Raw genomic sequence first — 18,936 nt, forward strand, 5'->3', positions numbered from 1 at the left:
ACCTATGCTAAAGACCATACTTACTTCTTCCCTCGTACTAGACCTGGGTTAGGTACATTGGGGTAGGCGTATTTTAGAAGCACCAGTTGAGTATTTTAGCCTGTGTTAATTATGTATGTATTTTTATATGGCTTAGAAACCATACGATATTGGCTGACTTCACTCGCACCGCCCTTAAAACTAGAGGCTCATCATTCGCGCAGCTGACGCGCGCCAGAGCACAGCAGTCTCCGCTCCTCCTGAAGCTTTTTAAAAAGTTTGTGTGTTTAAAAACTGTATAATTTGTCGTTGTATTTTAAGATATAGGAATTCACAACGCCTGATAGCACCTATCCGCACTCCAGCACCCTTGGACGCTCGGCTACCCGCACCTCCCCGGTCCACCACGGGATTCTTCCCGATTGTTGTGGAGGGAGGCGCGGAATAGTAAAAACATCTCCGGGTTAGAGGGGAGGAGGGCGCAGCGCTATTGGCTGACTCCACTCGCACCGCCCCATGCACCGTCCTCAAAAACCAGATGCCTTTCTCCGCGCGTAGCGGACGCGCCGGCGGCGCGCCAAAGGCAAGTCCGTCTGCGCCTGTCCGCGACCGGGCGGGGCCAGGGCCCACAACCCCTGCACGTCCACCCTCCATTATCAGGAGATACAGCCCAACGTTTTTACATCAACTAAGAAGAGGTACCCCTGTCCCTTGCCTCCCTTCCTGGGACCCAGCAGCCCAACACACCATCTCTCCTCAGTGTAGCTTTCGGTTCCACCCCACCTCCCCACCCAAGGTGGCACAGCATAGCATGTACTTGTTGAACTGTAGGTCCCTCCCCAAACACTCTCTAGAAATGTCAATGCTGCTAAAAGAGCTCAAGCCCGACATCCTGTTTCTAACAGAGACATGGCAGCTTGATCAGTCGGAACCTGACCTCGTTCAAACCCTTCCCCAAGGCTTCCAAATACTCTGCGGCGATCGCAAAGGGGGAAGAGGAGGGGGACTAGCAGTCATTTACAAAAATGGTTGTGGATGCCGGTGCTCCTCCGTTTCAATCCCAGACTGCGAAAGTCTCTCCTTCACCATAGAGTTTTCCCCCACCAGCACCTTTTCGGGGATTCTCATATACCGCCCGCCGGGTCCACCGGGGCAGTTTCCCAGCACCCTCCCATCAATCATTGCGAATCTGGCCTTCTGCCCATCTAACTTCACCCTCCTAGGGGACCCCCAATATCCATTTTGATGACCCCACAGACCCCATTGCCCGAGAAATGATCAGCAGCCTCTTGGCTCTGCAGCTATAACAGCGAGTGCTCGACCCGACCCACAACAAGGGCCATCTCCTTGACCCCCATATTCTCTAATTGCTCAGATCTGCAGGTAGGAGCACCCTCCCCACTACCCTGGACAGACCACTTCCTCATCCCGTTATCCTGGCGTACCTCCGAACCGCACCTCCCTATACCTCCGGGAGCTTGCAGAGGCCATAATGGTCGAAACTTCCCCTAGCCGAGTGGAGGGCAGGTCTTGAAACAACCAGACCTACCAGCTCCTCCGACCCCCTTCTGGCCAATGAGAAATTCAACAACAGGATCTCCGAGTCACTTGACTCCGTGCTCCCCATCAAACCTACCCCACTCAAATGTAGCAACAAGACTGCCCCTTGGTACTCCCTTGAACTTAGAGACCTGAAGCGCACCTGCAAAAAACTAGAAAAGAAATGGCGCCTCGACTACTCTCCTTCCAGAAAAACTGACTACAGAGCAGCAATTAAAGCCTATAAAGCTAGTATTAAACGCATGCAGGCAACTTTCTTCGAGGATAAAATCACCGAAGCCGCGTGCAAACCTAAAGAAATATACCGTATCGCAAAACCGTTACTCCGACTACCAGAAAAACAGCAGGATGTTTCAGACAGTCAAACCCACTGTGACAACCCGGCTGACTTTTTAACCAAAAAATTTAAAACATCTACACCTCCTTCCACCAACCCCCGATTGATACAAAAACCCCCCTACAACTGGAGTCCCAATCCCACACCAGACTCGATCACCTACCCCCTTTAGACGCGAGCACCTTAGAACTCATCATGCACCAGGTAAAATCTGGCTCCCCTAACTAACCGGCACCTCCTCGCATCCTACTTTCAGTCGCCACCCACATTATACCCACCATCTTGGAATTACTAAATAATTCCCTCTCCACTGGCATCGTCCCTCCCCCATGGAAGCGAGCCATGGTCAAAGCCCTTCTAAAAAAAACAAATCTGGATCAAAATAACCCGGCCAACTACCGACCAATTTCCCTGCTGCCTTGGCTGAGCAAAATTCTTGAAAAACACGTCAACACTGCGATAACAGACTATTTAGAGTCTAATAACATCTTAGACCCCACCCAGACCGGCTTCCGCCCCCTTCATGGGACCGAGACCGCTCTGGTTGCCGTGACGGAGGAGGCCAGGAGGATCCTGGACAATGGAGGTTCCGCTGCCATCATCCTCCTTGACCTAAGTGCCGCCTTCGACACAGTGAAACACCACATCCTACTGTACAGACTCAGCAGGAAGGGAATCTCGGGCCTGGCATTCACCTGGCACAAATCCTTCCTATCCAATCGCTCTTTCTTGTATTTGAGGGTAACAACACGTCTCCCAGTAAGCTCCTTGGCTGCGGCGTACCGCAGGGCTCTTCCCTGAGCCCTACATTATTTAATATATACATGAGCCCCCTAGCTGAGATCGTCCGCCCTTTCGGCGTAAAAATCATCACGTACGCAGACGATACTAAGCTAGTGGTGGCTCTCAACCCCTCACAAAACGCGCCCATTGACCTTAAGAATTGCCTGGAAGCAGTCCACATGTGGATGACATCCTTCTGCCTCAAGCTGAACGGGGACAAAACAGAGCTGATGCTCCTGGTCAGTCCCATGAATAACACCATCGATACACTCTGGCCCCCATGCCTAGGAGCTACCCCCGCACCTAAGGACAAAATCAAAAGCCTAGGAATCTGGCTTGACAAGTCCCTCAATTTCAACTGTCAGGTGGCCAAGCTCTCCGCTACCTGTTTCGGCCTGTTAAGGCTCTTGCGCAAAATCCTCCCCCTTCTACCCTTCCACGCAAGACAGACTATGGTCCAGGGCCTAATCCTGTCTCGTCTGGACTTCGGAAACGCCCTTTATCTAGGTGCACCCCAGACCACTCTAAACAAACTGCATATCATTCAAAACTGTGCAGCCAGAACCCTCCTCCAAATTCTCCGCCGTCTTCCCGTCAAAACCAGACTCAAGGATCTTCACTGGCTCCCAATCAGGGAAAGGATTCAGTTCAAAGCAATGTGCATTGCACACCGATCCTTCTGGGGGACACGTGCCATCATCAACCAACCTCTGATGACCGCCTACCACCCAACTAGACAGCTTAGATCGGGGTCTTCCTTCCTGGCCGTAATACCTAGGGTAAAGAGAGCCAGGTGTGGAGGCCGCTCCTTCTCCCACAACGCGGCCGGGCTTTGGAACTCCCTCCCCCTCCAACTCAGATCAGAATCTAAACTGCTTGCTTTTCGCAAACTTTTAAAAACTTGGCTTTTTAACAAACCAGATTAGCTCATGACTGCCGCGGATCAAGCGTGATTGTCTGCAGCGCTAGGACGCCTGAGGGTAGCTACCGCGCTATATAAATGGTCTTTTCATTTCATTTCATACAATGCTATTACAGTATTATTTTAGAATACTATTCTCGCTGTACGCGTTATACTTTGCATTCTGTCTAACGATTGTAGCAGTTCACCTCTCTTGCATGAGAAAGACTGTTCAATAAACCTTTTATTGAAAACACCCATCTCACTATTTCTCTGCAACTCTGTAGAAACGAAGCATGCACGATTGACTGAGTAAAACAGTTATCTTTTGTTTCTACGACTCTGAAGATATTTTCCAGTCCCAGGAAACAAAGTTGTCATGTTTATGCGGTTGTCAGAATCCCTTCTTGAGTATTTGAGAAAATTTCTAGTGACCTCTGAGCTAGCTGGCACTCACAATTAAGTTTAGTATATTTGATAGAGATCTACTGACCTAAGTCCTACGTCAAATCTATAGGATATATTATGCCAATGTGCAGAGCCTATTGGGAATATAGGAACTACACTACAATAGGGAAGAGGTTCTAGTGTTGTCATAACAGTAATAGTAGCAGTAAATGTATAAATGTGTGTACACAAATATACACCATGAAAGCAATTCAGTACAACAATTTTGTTTTCATGTTGGAGGGTTTTCCACACACTGCTACATGTTTTGAAGGATGGGGTCTGGGGTTTTTAGGGGCAATAGTTTGCAGAACCAACAGTCTAATTTAATTGATGTTCAAATCATTCAACAACCTAATTTAGATAACAATGAACCTTACAAATGCCAAGACCACAAATTCAATGCATCATTGTTAGTACTAATTTATAACATATTAAAAGGCTGATAAATTTATTTCAAAATTCTTGTGAGTATAGATTGCTACTTATGCGCTAATGAATTGTTGTGCCATCACTCACATGGCAGACTAAAATATTTAGAGTGGTCAGCTTTTGTGGAGCAAGCAAGGACAGTATTTAGGTGTGAAAAGAACTAAGAATAAAACTTGATGTGGCACCTTTTCATGTATGTACAGTAAGTGAGTGTAATACCCCATGAGATGTGATTATGGTTAAGTTATTTCCTAAGGGAAAATATACAAACGTCAAGCTATGTGCAACTCATAGAGACTTTATAGCAATCCTGTACTGCAGCATTTCAGGCACTATACTCCAGTTCTGCAAACTTTGAAATACTGACTTAAGCACATAATGTGGTTACAGTACTAACTCAACACAAAGCTCTACCTTTTGCATCTTAATCCAAACCTGCATCAATCTGCTATTACACTACTAACAACAAATACACAACTACGTGAAGGATCCACAATGGTGACTGTGAGCTATTCCAGAAAACACACACAACCACCCTTTGTCGAGGATTTTTGATCATGACCGAAGGCATACCATACTATTAGATTGGTAGCGCCATACAACCTGGTCTGTCAATGAATCTCAGTCCTGACCTGCAGCACCCAATTATTGCTCCTTGGGCACAAGCACAGCATTGCCTAAACACATCTGTTACAGGATCCAGGACACCATCCATGAATACTCAATGAGCCCACCCCTTGCAGTTCTGATGACAAGTCCCAATCCCATCTTGCAGCGTCATCTGTACCAGAAATTCGGCTATAACAAAGCTTCCCAAAAATGGCTTAGTGCTTTTCCTGGCATTCCCCCAAAAAGTCCACACACACACAGTCACCATACATCTCACCATCTGCAATTCTATGCAACTGAATCTACAATATACTCTTCTAGTTCACGTAGTTCCTGAGCAGCAGCACCCCCTCAGAGTACTACTTTTGTAGAATCCTACCTGCGGTTCAGGCTTACAGCCTTGGCCGGGGAGACAGTCTGCTTCTGTGGCAAATTCTGAAGCACAATAGGAGTCATTGTGATCCTCATTTCTTGGGACTGAGCACAGGGCAGCCAAAAGTCATGAGGGTGAGTCTAGTGTGATACTGCTCGCCCAGCATTTCAAAGTACAGAAAATACTGCAGTAGGATCTGCACAGAGAGTTGTCTGGAATACGGATCTCCCCTACAGAGAAAAGAAAAACATTATCAGAGAATGTTCTTAACCACACAGGCGTAAATAAAAGGTAAATAGAGTATGAACAGAATCTATGCACATTCACAACTCCATTGACACTCGGAGAGTAACAGAAAGTAAAGGAGGATCAACAGAAGGTGGAAAATCACGCCCACCTCACTTCCACGTCCCACCCGCACCCCTACACAAAAAAATACCAACAAAACGGAGCATTTTTCTTCTATCACTCTCAGCCCGTTCCAGCTGAACACACTCCGATGCAGCAGCACGTTAGTCTCCTCACTCAGCCTCAGTACAACTCTGCTTCCTCTTACGTGCCAGCCAGGGGCGTCCGCGGCATGGTAGCCTGGATACTACCAAAATTGGCCCAAAGGTAGCCTGTAGTGCTACTCTGTGGCAGGAGGGGCTGGGGAAATTGATGCAGCCAGGAACTCCCGCCTGACCTCCCAAATTAAACAGCCTACGTCCACATCAGAATCAGTGTGCAGAGGGGCAAATTATGTTAAAATGTCAAAAATTCTTTATTCAATCAGTCCTATATTTTCAGCTTATTTATCAGTAAATTGCGAAGACTCTCCCTAAAATGTCAATCAAGTATTATGTCATGAAAAACAGGTATCTATAATACAAACAGTGTTAAAACAAACCTGGGTGCTGTAAATATCAGGACCAAACAGCACAAAAAGCAAGAAGTTTGATACTGTCTATAATGCACCTTCCAATAAGCACTGAAAATGCAATCGGTTTCGCATTTGTTTGTTTTGGCGCTAATGACATTTTAATTGGTAATGTCTTTTACCTATGTGTTATGGAATGAGGATTAAAGCTGAGTGGCGTTCAGTGGAGTAGAGTCAAGCAGAGTGGCTTAGAGTGGAGAAAAGCGGAGTGAAGTAAAGCAGATTTGCGCTGAGTAAAGTAGAGTGGCGCTGAGTAAAGTAGAGTGGCGTTGAGTAAAGTAGTGTGGCGTTGAGTAAAGTAGAGTGGCGTTGAGTAAAGTAGAGTGGCGTTGAGTAAAGTAGAGTGGCGTTGAGTAAAGTAGAGTGGCGTTGAGTAAAGTAGAGTGGCGTTGAGTAAAGTAGAGTGGCGTTGAGTAAAGTAGAGTGGCGTTGAGCAGAATGGAGTGGTGTAAAACAAAAAAAGGAAGCTGAGCAGAGTGAGTTGAGTAAAGCAGAGTGGCATGGACTAAATCAGAGTGGTGTTAAATGGAGTGAAGTAATTCGTGTGGAGTAAAGCAGAGTAGAGTACAGTAGAGTGGTGCTGAGTGGAGTAAATCAGAGTGGATTCAAACAGTGGAGAAGAGTAAAGCAGAGTGGAGTAAAACAAAGTGGCTTGGAGTGGAGTAATGCAGAGTAGCATTGAGGAAAGTGGAGTAAAGCAGAGTGGCATTGAGTGGAGTAAAGCAGAGTGTCATTGAGTGGAGTACAGCAGAGTGGTGTGGAGTAAAGCGAAGTGGTGTTAAGTGGAGTAAAGCAAAGTGGCGTGGAGTAAAGCAGAGTTGAGAGAAGAGGAGTGGTGTTGAGTGGAGTGGCTATACTATTTGAGCTAGCACATATAAAAAGCAACTTTTTGAAAATAAACTGTTTTTTTAATTTAATTTTAATCGGCATAGCACCCAGGCCTTCTAGCATTGAGGTCTCCGCTAATACATACACTGTAGGTATAATTGCAGAGTTGAAAATGCAGTAATGTGTAAATGGTGTTCATTATGCAGTAAAAAGGAGATTCTGAAATATTCCAAAGGGTTGAATGTCTCTAAAAAATAAATAAATAAGCTAAAATGTTGGACGTGTACCTGAAGCAATCAAATCATCCTAAAATGATCATGAATCAGTCTTTTTAATTAGAAGACTGTGGTGCTAATCAAGTAATCCGACAGTCATTTTCAAAAAATCCTAAAACCACCATTATCAATGTATCTTGTGAAGTAATCATCGACTCAGTTTCAAGTCATCCTCAAATCATCAGGAACAGTCACACCTTGTGTAGTCGTCGGATAATTATTTTCAAGTCATCCTGAAATCATCAGGGTGAATAAAGTTCCCCTGATAAAAAGTCTATAAAGGAGTCTCGCTCTCAGTGAAGGTAGTGGAGGAAAGGGAAGTATGGGACGCCACAGGGTCCCTTTTCGGAACTAAGAAACCTCATACAACTATAGGGCTGGATGACATGTCTCATTCAGCCCTTTGTGATGTTGTTTGCATCATCGGCTTCCTGCTCCTGCGTCAAGCCGGCGCTGCAATGCTTGACGGGTAACACCGTGTGTTACTCTCTGTCGGAGTTCTTTTGTTCCTTGCCGTAATATTCTGGTGTGTGAGGTACAAAAAACAGGTGAAGTAGTGAGCGGAATGTGAGTTAAAAAAAGTTGGGTAGTCCACTAAGAAAACTTTATTGGTGTGGCTAACCACTTTGTTAAAAAGTGAAAAGAGGGGTATAGAGGCCCAAGGTAACCATTAGTATGGCCTCATTTCAACCCTCCAACATGGTCAACATGTTTCATGCCCACAAGGGGCAATTCTTCAGGACCAAAACAGTGCTCATATACTTAATAAGTGCTCTTGAGGGAACCTCAAGAGTGTGGTTTATACAACCTTGTTGGTCAATGCCCGGAGTTTAGCCAAAAAGTACTGTCACACCGTCAGACCTGGGGATACAAACAGGAAACATCAGTATCGTATGTCATTAGTTGCTCAGAAACTAAGCCTTTTGAGTATCCCAGAAATTCGTAAAAATGCAACACCCAAGCATCAGTGATTCACTCGGTCACAGTACCGTTGGGTATGTGCAGGGCGTGTGAGAGAGAGCGAGAGAGAGAGACTCTTTATAACCAAGTGGTCCCAAGCAAAAGTTATTTGGGAACAAGAAGTCTTTGGGGTGTGTGAGCAAAGATAACCCGTTATGAAACTCAAAATATGTTGATATTTGCAAGAGGAACATTACATGATGGTAATAGCGCCTCGTGTATCAAACAAAAATAATAATAAGTCGTTAACATTAAACATTGAAGGGCCACTGTCCGCCAGGGGGGGACCAAATATTATGTAAATATAATTATAAATGTGTGCTTAACAGATGGTCTAGCAGCACTGGTGCTCGGGGCTTACCAATGTCAAGGCTGTCTCGATCTGCGCGGCTGATTCAGGTGGGGCGTGCGCTAGAGGAATTGACCTGGGGAGACAATCAGCAAGGTAAAAGTGGGATCAACCAATATGACCCAACTCATAGATGGGGAGATAATGGGGACGACGGGGTCACCAGAGGATCGCTAGGGGCAACGTCCCGTCAGGCTGAGCCGATCGGTATGGCTGGGTCCCAGTCCCAGTCCGCGGCTCCGCTCGCCGGAGCCCGTCCGCGCCACCCAAGGGTGCCTCTTAGCGAGAGGGCGGCCGGCTGTCAGGCAGGGCTGTGTGTTTAACGGACAACAACAACCAGGTGGCGGGCCCGGTTCGCGGGACAAGCAGAGCCGCTGGGCCCGACGGGGGCAGTCACCATTGACCGCAGCCGGGCGGAGAAACCTGCCTCGAGCGGTCTCCTAGGGGGCCGTCAGCGGGGCACAGAGGTGAAACATGGGCGGAGGCCCTGCAAGCTTACCTTAGCCACGGCGGAACGGTGCCGTTAAGAACCTCCCCCCACTCGCATCGGCGTGTGGTAGAACGCGAACCAGCCGGTAATGCGCTGGCATCCACACGCCGGTTAAATGTCCGGTTGCTAAGCGTAGAGGGGGCGGGCGGCGGGGTGTGTCCCATGACGCGTGAGCAAGGTAGCCAATCAGGGGCATCTCAAGGAAGAGACAGAGGTTTGGCTAGATGTAAGGGATCGTGTGCGAAATTTACAGGGTTTAAGGAAAGGCACACGTCTCGTCAATGGAAAGCCACAGTCACACGGCAGGACAGCCCGGTATTGGAGTTTGCAGGCGGCCCTGGGGGCCCTCGGGGATAACGGGGGCGGCAATAGTGAGCAGTCCCTCGTTGATGGAACCAACAATGACGCAGGGCGAGTGGTGTCCCGCGAGTAGCTTGGCCCCAGTGGAGGTGAAGGGGTGATGAGGGGGGGAGTAATGGAACATAGGATGCCGGCAAGTGGCCAGGCAAGTCAGTCCACGGAGCAGATGCCATGGTTGCCAGGCTAGGGGGACCCTGGTGTAGTGGTTGTAGTTGGTTAGAAGAGTAGTGGTTGCCGGTGATGCCATCGAGGGTTGAGTGGACAAAGAAAATCCAGTCCAATAGGGGCGCAGGGGTGCACCAGAAATGCTAGTATGGAATGGTACAGTATGTCTGCATTCGATGTCCGGCAGTGACATCAATCTTGATAGAGGCGATAAAGGGCAGGCCAGAAGGTTAGTTGGCTAGTTGATTCCAAGGGACGGAGTCATTCAATCCGCATGTGTCTAATTGCAAACGGTGCACCCACCTCTGTTCCAGTCTATACAGTGATTGTTGACTGATGGATGGGTGGCATTCAAGAACCACCCATTGCATGTTGTCTGCTGAGTGTCCGGCTTCCTTACAGTGTTCATACAGCCTTGTGTGAGTCTTGGCACAGCGAATGTTGCTGTTATGTTCAATTATCCGTGTTTTCACAGGGCGCATCGTCATGCCAATATATTGGAGGCCGCAGGGGCAAGAGAGCATGTATATACATCTACTGCTGTTACAATTGGTATGTTTGGTCATATGCCACGTGAAGGATTGTGATAAAGTCAACTCTTTGCTCTGTACGGACTGTGGGCAGACAATACAGTTACCACATCTAAAGTGGCCCACCACTGGTGGAAGGCCCCAGAGTGTGTTCAGGTGGTGGGTACTAGACTTCTTAGGTCGAGTGTGGGTTAGAGTATCCTTAAGATTTGCAGTTCTTTTGAAAGCAAAGCGTGGACGTGGGATGTCCAAGCCAGCGGAATTCAGGGTGCCCCAATGGGAATTGATGGTCTTCTTGATGAAGCTGGAGTTCTTCGTGTAAGTGGTTACACATGTGATGGCATCAACTGCTGGCTTTGGATGTGTCTCCAACAGGGCTTCTCTGTTGTTATTAAGTGCTCGTTTGGCTGACTGTTTTAAAAGTCTGGTCGGATACCCCCTCTCTTGGAGTTTGTGCTGTAAGGTAGAGGCCTCGCGTTTGTAATCTGTGACTGAAGTACAGTTTCTGCGGATCCGCAAGAATTGCCCAAAGGGCAGGTTATCCCTCAGGGCCCTGGTATGGTGACTCTGGTATGGAAGGAGACTGTTCCTGTCGGTCTCTTTCCTGTAGAGAGTGGTGGTGATCTCCGTTGGGTCTAGCCTGATGGTTAAGTCCAGGAAGGGTAGTGATACCTCAGAGATGGTTCCTGTGAATTTCAGGTATGGATTTTGGAGGTTAATCCATGTGCAGAAGGCCTCACAACTCATCCGGTCCCCTTTCCAAAGGATCAGGATGTCGTCGATGTAGCGACGCCAGAGGGACAAGTGTTCAAGGAACGGATTCGTGGTGGCTTGGTAGATGTGGTGCTCCTCGAAGGTGGCCATATAAATACAGGCCAGGCTCGGCGCGAAGGTCGAGCCCATGGAAGTACCACGGATCTGGTGGAACAGTTGCGACTCGTATCTGAAGAAGTTCTCAGTTAAGGCTATACTTGCCAAAGCCATGATAAAGGAAATTGGAGTGGGTGATGTCCATTCCTCCGCCCTCAGGGCCGATTCCACTGCCTCAAGAGTAGCCTGCTGAGGGATATTAGTGTAGAGGGCTTCTACATCCAATGTCATTATGAAATCGACATTTTCCCTCCCATCCATGTCATCAATGAGGCGTAGGACGTCTCTTGTATCCTGAAGAAAAGAAGGAATTTTCTTGACTATGGGTTGCAAAAAAGCGTCACAGAATTGGGATAGGGGTTCCAGGAGGGACCCTATACCAGACACAATGGGCCTACCCGGTACCGGGGTGACCCCCTTGTGAATCTTTGGCAGAGTGTAGAAGTACGGTGTGACTGGATCATTGGTAATTAGGAATTCTGCCTCCTTTTTGGATAGCCACTCATTGGTTTCTCCCTCTAGAACAAGACTCATGATGGTAGTTGACAGGCGTTTAGTTGGGTCTTCGTTAAGAGGTCTGTAGTGGGTGCTGTTGGAAAGCTGTCTTCTACATTCCAGATCATATTCCACATAGTCCTGGATGACTGTGGCGCCCCCTTTGTCTGCTTGTTTTATCACAATGGTGTTGTCATTTCCTAGGGCCTGTGAGGCTTGTCTTTCCGCCTTGGTTAGGTTGTTGAATTGATGACATTGTGGTTTGTTGCTAAGGCTGTTCAAGACCGCCCGCTCAAAAGTCAGGATCTCAGGGGGGACCATCCCATCGGTGGGTGTAAATGTAGAGGGTTTCCGTAGTCCTGTATCTGTAGTGTCTTGTGCTGGTTGACCATCAAAGAAGGCTCTCAGCCGTATCTTCCTGAAGAGTTGTTTGATTTCAATCATTTCTTGAAAGCTGTCCGGGGTGGGAGTAGGGACAAATCCAAGTCCTTTTTCTAGAACTTTATTTTCTACTGGAGTCAGTTCCCTGTTCGAGAGGTTTACTGTCAGACTCTTCTTCCCCTGGTCGTGCTCCTGGTTTCTACCGTCGTCTGTGGTGTTGGTTGATCCTGCCACTGGACTCCTTTCTGTCCGCCTCGCTTTCGCCCTCTTCCTCTGCCCCAACCTCTGCCTTGAAAAGGTGGCGGGTTTGAGGGGAAAAACTGAGGTGGACCCTGTTGGTAGAAGGGGTATTGCCACGGGGGTGCCATATGTGGGGGTCCATGAAAAACTGGTCCTTGTTGGTATCCAGGTTGCCAATTGGGATTCTGTGGGGCCCTGTTGTTCCTAGGGTTATATCCTCCACTGGAATCACTGCTGGACGAGCCACGTCGGCTATTGTTGTCTGTATGCTCATCTGAGGAGTAGCTCGTCTTTTTATTCTTGAAGCCCTCCTTTAAGTAAGGATAGACTTTCTCTTTCTCAAATTTAGTAATGTCTTTCTGCAGTTTCGCTGTCTTCTGCTTCAGGAGGTACTCATGGTGATCTGCCATTTCTTGGTTGATCTCAGCCAGTTTAGTGGTAAAGTTAGCCTTGGTATTTTTGTTAACTGTGCTCCTCATCGTAGCTTCTATAGCTGTGATTTTCTCTAATAGTGCCTCTGACAGCCGTTTGGATGTTTGTACGATAAGGAAGAGGAGATCTTTGGTGCATTTCCAGGATACCTGTACCCAGTCGACCTTAAACTGTTTGTCTTCCAAAAAGAGTCTAGGTATGATGTTAACAATGAGGCCCTGTGGGGCGATTTTACTCCTCAGGTATTCGGTCATCATTATGCCATGTATCGTGATCCTTATTAGTTCCTTCTTCATCTCTGTAAGTATGGCCCAGTCATCGTTAGTAGCGCCAGAGGCAGCAGCCGCCGAGAAGGTGAGTAGGGTGGGTGCTTCCCTGAGGGCCTCCTCGATGGCATCATCGTCAAAACTAAGACCAGGAACATCTTCCATTGTGGCCGGAGGGTGGCTTAGTTCAATGTTAACTTTAATTCAAACCGCAGTCTGCGGAGTATTTGTTTTGGGGTGGGAAAGAAATCCCAAGTGTGTGGGGCCAAAGGAGTGAAAAAGTGTCACTCTTGGTAACCTAAGAATCCCGTGGGGGCTGCCCACGCTTAATGTTTCAACAAAAGGGGGGATGAAGAGGGACAGTGTTTAGAGGGGTCCAGTGTACCTGTCCGGAGAACATGTAACACAAGGGATTGTACAAAGTTCCCCTGATAAAAAGTCTATAAAGGAGTCTCGCTCTCAGTGAAGGTAGTGGAGGAAAGGGAAGTATGGGACGCCACAGGGTCCCTTTTCGGAACTAAGAAACCTCATACAACTATAGGGCTGGATGACATGTCTCATTCAGCCCTTTGTGATGTTGTTTGCATCATCGGCTTCCTGCTCCTGCGTCAAGCCGGCGCTGCAATGCTTGACGGGTAACACCGTGTGTTACTCTCTGTCGGAGTTCTTTTGTTCCTTGCCGTAATATTCTGGTGTACACACCAGAATATTACGGCAAGGAACAAAAGAACTCCGACAGAGGTTTCTTAGTTCCGAAAAGGGACCCTGTGGCGTCCCATACTTCCCTTTCCTCCACTACCTTCACTGAGAGCGAGACTCCTTTATAGACTTTTTATCAGGGGAACTTTGTACAATCCCTTGTGTTACATGTTCTCCGGACAGGTACACTGGACCCCTCTAAACACTGTCCCTCTTCATCCCCCCTTTTGTTGAATCATCAGGGTGAATCACATCTTCGTGAAATTATCAGATACTCATTTTCATGTCACCTTCAAATCATTGGGCTCAATTTTCTAAACTCTGCTGATGACTTTAAGAGCTTGATGAGTCTGATAACAAGAAAATGACTTCTAGAGTAGTTGGATGATCATCCAATGACTCTGGGATGGCTTCTAAAGTAATCCTGTTTTATCTGGGCTGTTTTCAAAGAGCTGTCCCAGGTTAGCGTTGGGTGGGTCAGGAGAGACTATTCTTTATTAGTCACAGCGCTATTGTGAGATACACGGATATGACAGCAACTTTTGTGCCCTTTTGAGATGTGTCTTGGTTTTTAAAATGTCGAGGTTCATATAATTTCTGGTACAACACAGCTGGTTGGGGGAAGGTGGGAGGTGATTCTCCGGCTGCCATGATGGATAACTCTGTGATCCACGTAGCTAACTGGAAATCCATAGAGCTGGCTCTGGAGCCAAAGAATAGGCATGGGGTCATAAGGTTTTTGAAAGTGGAGGTGTTTTCTTTTGATGCTAAAGAACTATCTCCAAGGCTTCCGTGGTTCACAGAGCTGCCACGTCGTCCTAGAGTCGCACTGGGAGCACACCGCTAGTCAGGGGATAAGTGATCTCGCCGGGAGCCAAGGGGATTGCCGGGGTGTCACGAAACCACTCTAGGATCTATTGCGCTGGTGTAGGGCATGAAGTTGCCATGGGATCCAAGAGCGGTTCTATGGCTCTTTCCAATACTCTAAGGGTTAATGAGGTGACCTTTGCATTTAAGCCAACTTAATGGACATACAACTCCCCCAGCGGCCTATGGGGTTGGGCTTCTCAGTGGACCTGAGATACTAAGGTCATAGACCAACAACTAACACACTCACCAGCCCCTGGCTCGTTCTCTCTCTATGGCCGCTTCCTTTTCCGCATCCCGCCGCGGGCAGCGTCAATGTCTGAGACATAGAAGGAGGACTTCATCAGTCTCATAACAAACACAGAGGAGGGACTGCATGGCTATTAGAGAGGGTTCTATGATAGAACCAAACTGTTAAGAATTACATTTACTAAACAAGGATAAAGACAGTTATGGATGCCGTCCTACGCATTCGCATAAATACAAAGAATACAGCACGGTAGTTCACTAGTAGAACTCTAGAGAGGTTAACGAAATACCGCGCACCGTGAATACACAAAAAAATCACGTGCAGCACCATAAGCAAACGTGCAAAAAAAATGAGAATACTTCAAAAAATATCTATTCTCAGCTCAAAACATTACGGCGCAACACAGAGTATACAGCTAGCGGGAGAATGGCCCGATCTGCTGCATTAACACAGAAGAGGGACTACAGCACTACGAATATGTATTTCCGGTATTTTAAGGTAGGCGCTTCGCTTCCCCTGCGCTTCTGTATAGATCAGTCCGTGATTTGCCCCGTGGTTTCCGAGTTTACCATATCCACGCTTCCATCCGATATGAGTGCGAGCGAAGAGCCGGAGCTCGACCCAGATGGCACGTTCTTACCTTCAAAGCTTGGCACCAAAGAACAGTGAGTATTTGCGCATGCGCAAGACTTACTGCGCACTGCCATGATGGAGCAGGCTAATAAAGCTATAGAAAATAAGCAGCGTTTCTATCTTGATCGCATTATACTACCTTACACACAGCGTGCGTGTCCGGGCACACAGAACCACGAGCCATTATATAGTATGTTGCAGGATCAGTGATATTTAAGTATCCGAGTGCATTATTTTCAGCCAAACACTTTCTGATAAAATGTCATGAAATATGACCGTCAGTATAGGGTTACCGTCTTTCCTGGAGAAATATATTTACCAAGCCTGTGAAATATTGGTTAAGTGGCAACCATAACAGTCATTGACCGGTTAATCTTAGTCTCTAATGTCCTCGTCACAGTCACTATCCTTATGTCCCACGTTCTCGACCCAGTCATTACTTTTGAGGCGTAACCACTGATCCAGCGGCCTATAGAAAATATGTCATAAACTACGCTAGCTAACTTCACCACACACTCAAAAATTCATCACTTAAAAACATGGACCCATTAACAAAACCTGACATATTTTGACCAACTGAATCATGTGGCCTAATTAAACTTATATACAACTTATATACATCCGCGGTAAATAAATGACATTATTTAAACAAATCCTAACTATTTAATTGGCCACCATTGGCGATGGCATCTAGCTAATGATAACCTGCACTCCCGAAATGACAAGACCAGCTTGTTTTCAAAAGTAAGATTTTATTAGCTATTTATTCGATTTATAAGAATATAGTTTTATTTAAGCAATTTATTAGAATCGTTGTAAGCATCATATAGAATTCAGATTATTTGCAAAGAATTATAAGTTTAGCATTTTCCAAAACCTAAGTCCCTAAATAAGCGAAATAAATGGAAATAAAGTAAAGTCTTTTGGGTTTCTTACGTGCTCCAAGTAAAGTCCGACAGCACGACACCCTCATCCAAAGGTTAGAAAGCAGCAGCGTAACCCATCCACGGGGCTTGAGTCTTTATACCTTTCTGCACTATGCTAATCTAAGTAAAAGTAAATTTTTCTGCAAAAGTCGATGTCCCATTGGCTCGTGAGTGACAAGTGACATGTCACCCCATAATTTCAAAACATCAGTTCCGTCACTTTCTTAGACTCCATTGTCTCTACTGTACGTGCTCCGAGGCTTCCTTTGCTTGCAACAATTTTGCCATGGTTTTTTACTGGTTTCATTTCACTTCCTCGGATGCCAAGTTATCAAATGTTCCCTCTGCCGGTTCCTGACCTTGGCCACGTCCGACCAGAATAATGACAGAGCCTCATCGCAGTTCAACAAATGTTACTTCGATGGAAAACTTTAGAAAGGACATCTCAGGCTTCGTGCAGAAATTAAATTAATCTTTTTATTAAACTCGAGTGAACTAGGCCAAAAGCAGTCAACTTAATTTCTCTAATGTATAAACAAACACAAGAAAATAATTAATGAAAGAAATATTATTCATTCTGTTTCCACCCTTTTGTTTGCTAATCATTTAACCCACCCATTAGTCTAATGTTACCTAGCACAAAGCAAACAAATAAAGCAGCATTTTATATCTACCAGTCTTCAAAATCCACGAAATTCTTTATGCACCTATAGAGAGTAGAATGACATCACATAGACAAGGAAAGCAAAATAAGCACATGCCACTTTTTAAATTCAGCTGCAGTTAGTTATGACATGACAGAACGACAACATTTATTTATTATTTTTCACGAACAAAAAGATGCAACAGTAATGCACATTTATGAGCACATGTGTTAGTGTTCCCGCGTGTAAAAGTTTAATCTAAGTTGATTTAGTACAAATACATCACAAATCATTAATAGGATTATTTATTTTATGGAAGTATTGACTTCACGAGTTGGAATAAAAAGTTATTCTCTATCTCGCTCCATCACCACACAAAAGCTGGCCTTCATGACCAAGCAAAATATCACTGGAAAACCAGTGTGCAGTGTTGCCAGATTTTGCACAACTTTCAAGCTCAAAAGCAATGGAAAGTAGACCAAAATAGCCCAATGTTGCCACTCCATGAACGTGCGTGTAGTGTAGCCTAACTATAATAGTCAAAAATATACTTCTATTTCAAGGATTATATCTTTAGTACCCACATTAATCAATTATTAACCTATATTTTGTACACTAAAATCAAAGTTGGTCTGTCAGGAAAATTGTCACTCACTTGATCTATAATGGTGTGGAGCATGAAGTTCCTTTTGCATACTCACGTCAGGCTCCCCCAGAGTAACGGCAATATAGGCCAATGCTCCATGTTTTTTCACACTTGTTTTATTGCTCCAAGAGCAATCCTGAACATCTATTTATATATGTAAATTACATATGTTTCGTACTTTATGGTACTCCTCGGAAGCGAGCAGTCCATGGCATGGGATGCAGAGCTTGCTGCTTGATGTTCCCATGAGCTAATACCCGATAAAGTGCAAGTGCATTCTGCAGACTCACAGAAGAATCTCCATCTCCTGTTCTTTGCCAGGCAATAGTATGGTGGATCCTTGTTCAGACAGTGGACAGTTCCTTTTGCACTGGGTGCATGTGAAAGGTAGCATGTATTTCCATACTTATCTATATTTTTAATGTGCAAGCGTTGCGTTCAAATTAAGGGGTAGAATTTGGAAGAAATTTAAAAAATGGTGTTGCATTTGTGAGATTTAGAGTTATTGGCGTTGTAAATATTTGGTCTTTATAGCAGGGTTCTGGGGGATATAGCTCTAACAATAATGCATGGTGTCAGCGGCAGCACAGCTAAGTTGAGCACTGCCCTCCATCTGTGCAGGGATCTTGGGAACAAAGCTCTGATAGTGGTGCAGAGTATGAAAGACGGCATCCGAGGTCGGCTATATCTTCCATTACAGCATGGATGTTTGCAATGAAGCTCTGCTGGTTACGCTGTCCTCTGTGGACTCTTCGCAGCTCTGCTACTAGGACTCAAGCCTTAGGAAGCATCATTCTGTGCTAAACCTGGTGCGCACTGCACTCTGCCTGCTCACGAATGGAGGCACTCTTCGACAGAGCAAGGTTATGTGTGGCAACCTTCAACCTTGTACTGTAGGCTTGTAAAAAATCGTATCTAAGATCGTTCTCTCACCTCGCTGCTTCTTTTGGGGACTTCCGCTGCTGCCTTGCTGCCCTGCCGGATGGAGTGCTGAGCCCGGGAGAAACTGTTGTTTGGGCTCCCTGACCGCCACTGCCATCACCGCGCCAGGATTCGGAAGGGGACTACAACCCACAGAACCCTCCAGTGTCGCGGTCTGCCGCGTTAGTACACAGCACCAGGAGGTGCTTAAATCCAGCTGAGCCCTCCCGCTGCGCGGGATCGTTCTCTCACCTCGCTGCTTCTTTTGGGGACTTCCGTTGCTGCCTTGCTGCGATGCCGGATGGAGTGCTGAGCCCGGGAGGAACTGTTGTTTGGGCTCCCTGACCGTGACTGCCATTACCGTGCCGG

The 18,936-nt window shown here is 46.4% G+C and overlaps 2 protein-coding genes across 4 annotated transcripts in view; one reads left to right on the top strand and one right to left on the bottom strand.

Moving 5' to 3' along the window:
- The window catches only part of FAM53B (family with sequence similarity 53 member B), a 38,486-nt gene extending 23,025 nt beyond the window's left edge, over nt 1-15,461 (bottom strand). Inside the window, exons 1-2 of one of the 3 annotated variants that reach the window (XM_078644025.1) lie at nt 15,438-15,461; nt 5,428-5,651 (exon numbers count right to left, since the gene is read on the bottom strand). The gene's annotated coding sequence lies outside the window, so the exon portion shown is untranslated. The other 2 variants (XM_078644027.1, XM_078644024.1) reach the window with 2 other exon arrangements.
- The window catches only part of EEF1AKMT2 (EEF1A lysine methyltransferase 2), a 198,763-nt gene continuing 195,157 nt past the window's right edge, over nt 15,331-18,936 (top strand). The window contains exon 1 of the mRNA XM_078644028.1: nt 15,331-15,462. Coding sequence (XP_078500154.1) covers nt 15,389-15,462 — 74 coding nt within the window. The 5' untranslated portion in view covers nt 15,331-15,388. The remainder of the gene's footprint in view (nt 15,463-18,936) is intronic.

This window comes from Lissotriton helveticus, chromosome 5_1 (assembly GCF_964261635.1).
Source record: "Lissotriton helveticus chromosome 5_1, aLisHel1.1, whole genome shotgun sequence".
Classification (NCBI taxonomy): Eukaryota; Metazoa; Chordata; class Amphibia; order Caudata; family Salamandridae; genus Lissotriton; species Lissotriton helveticus.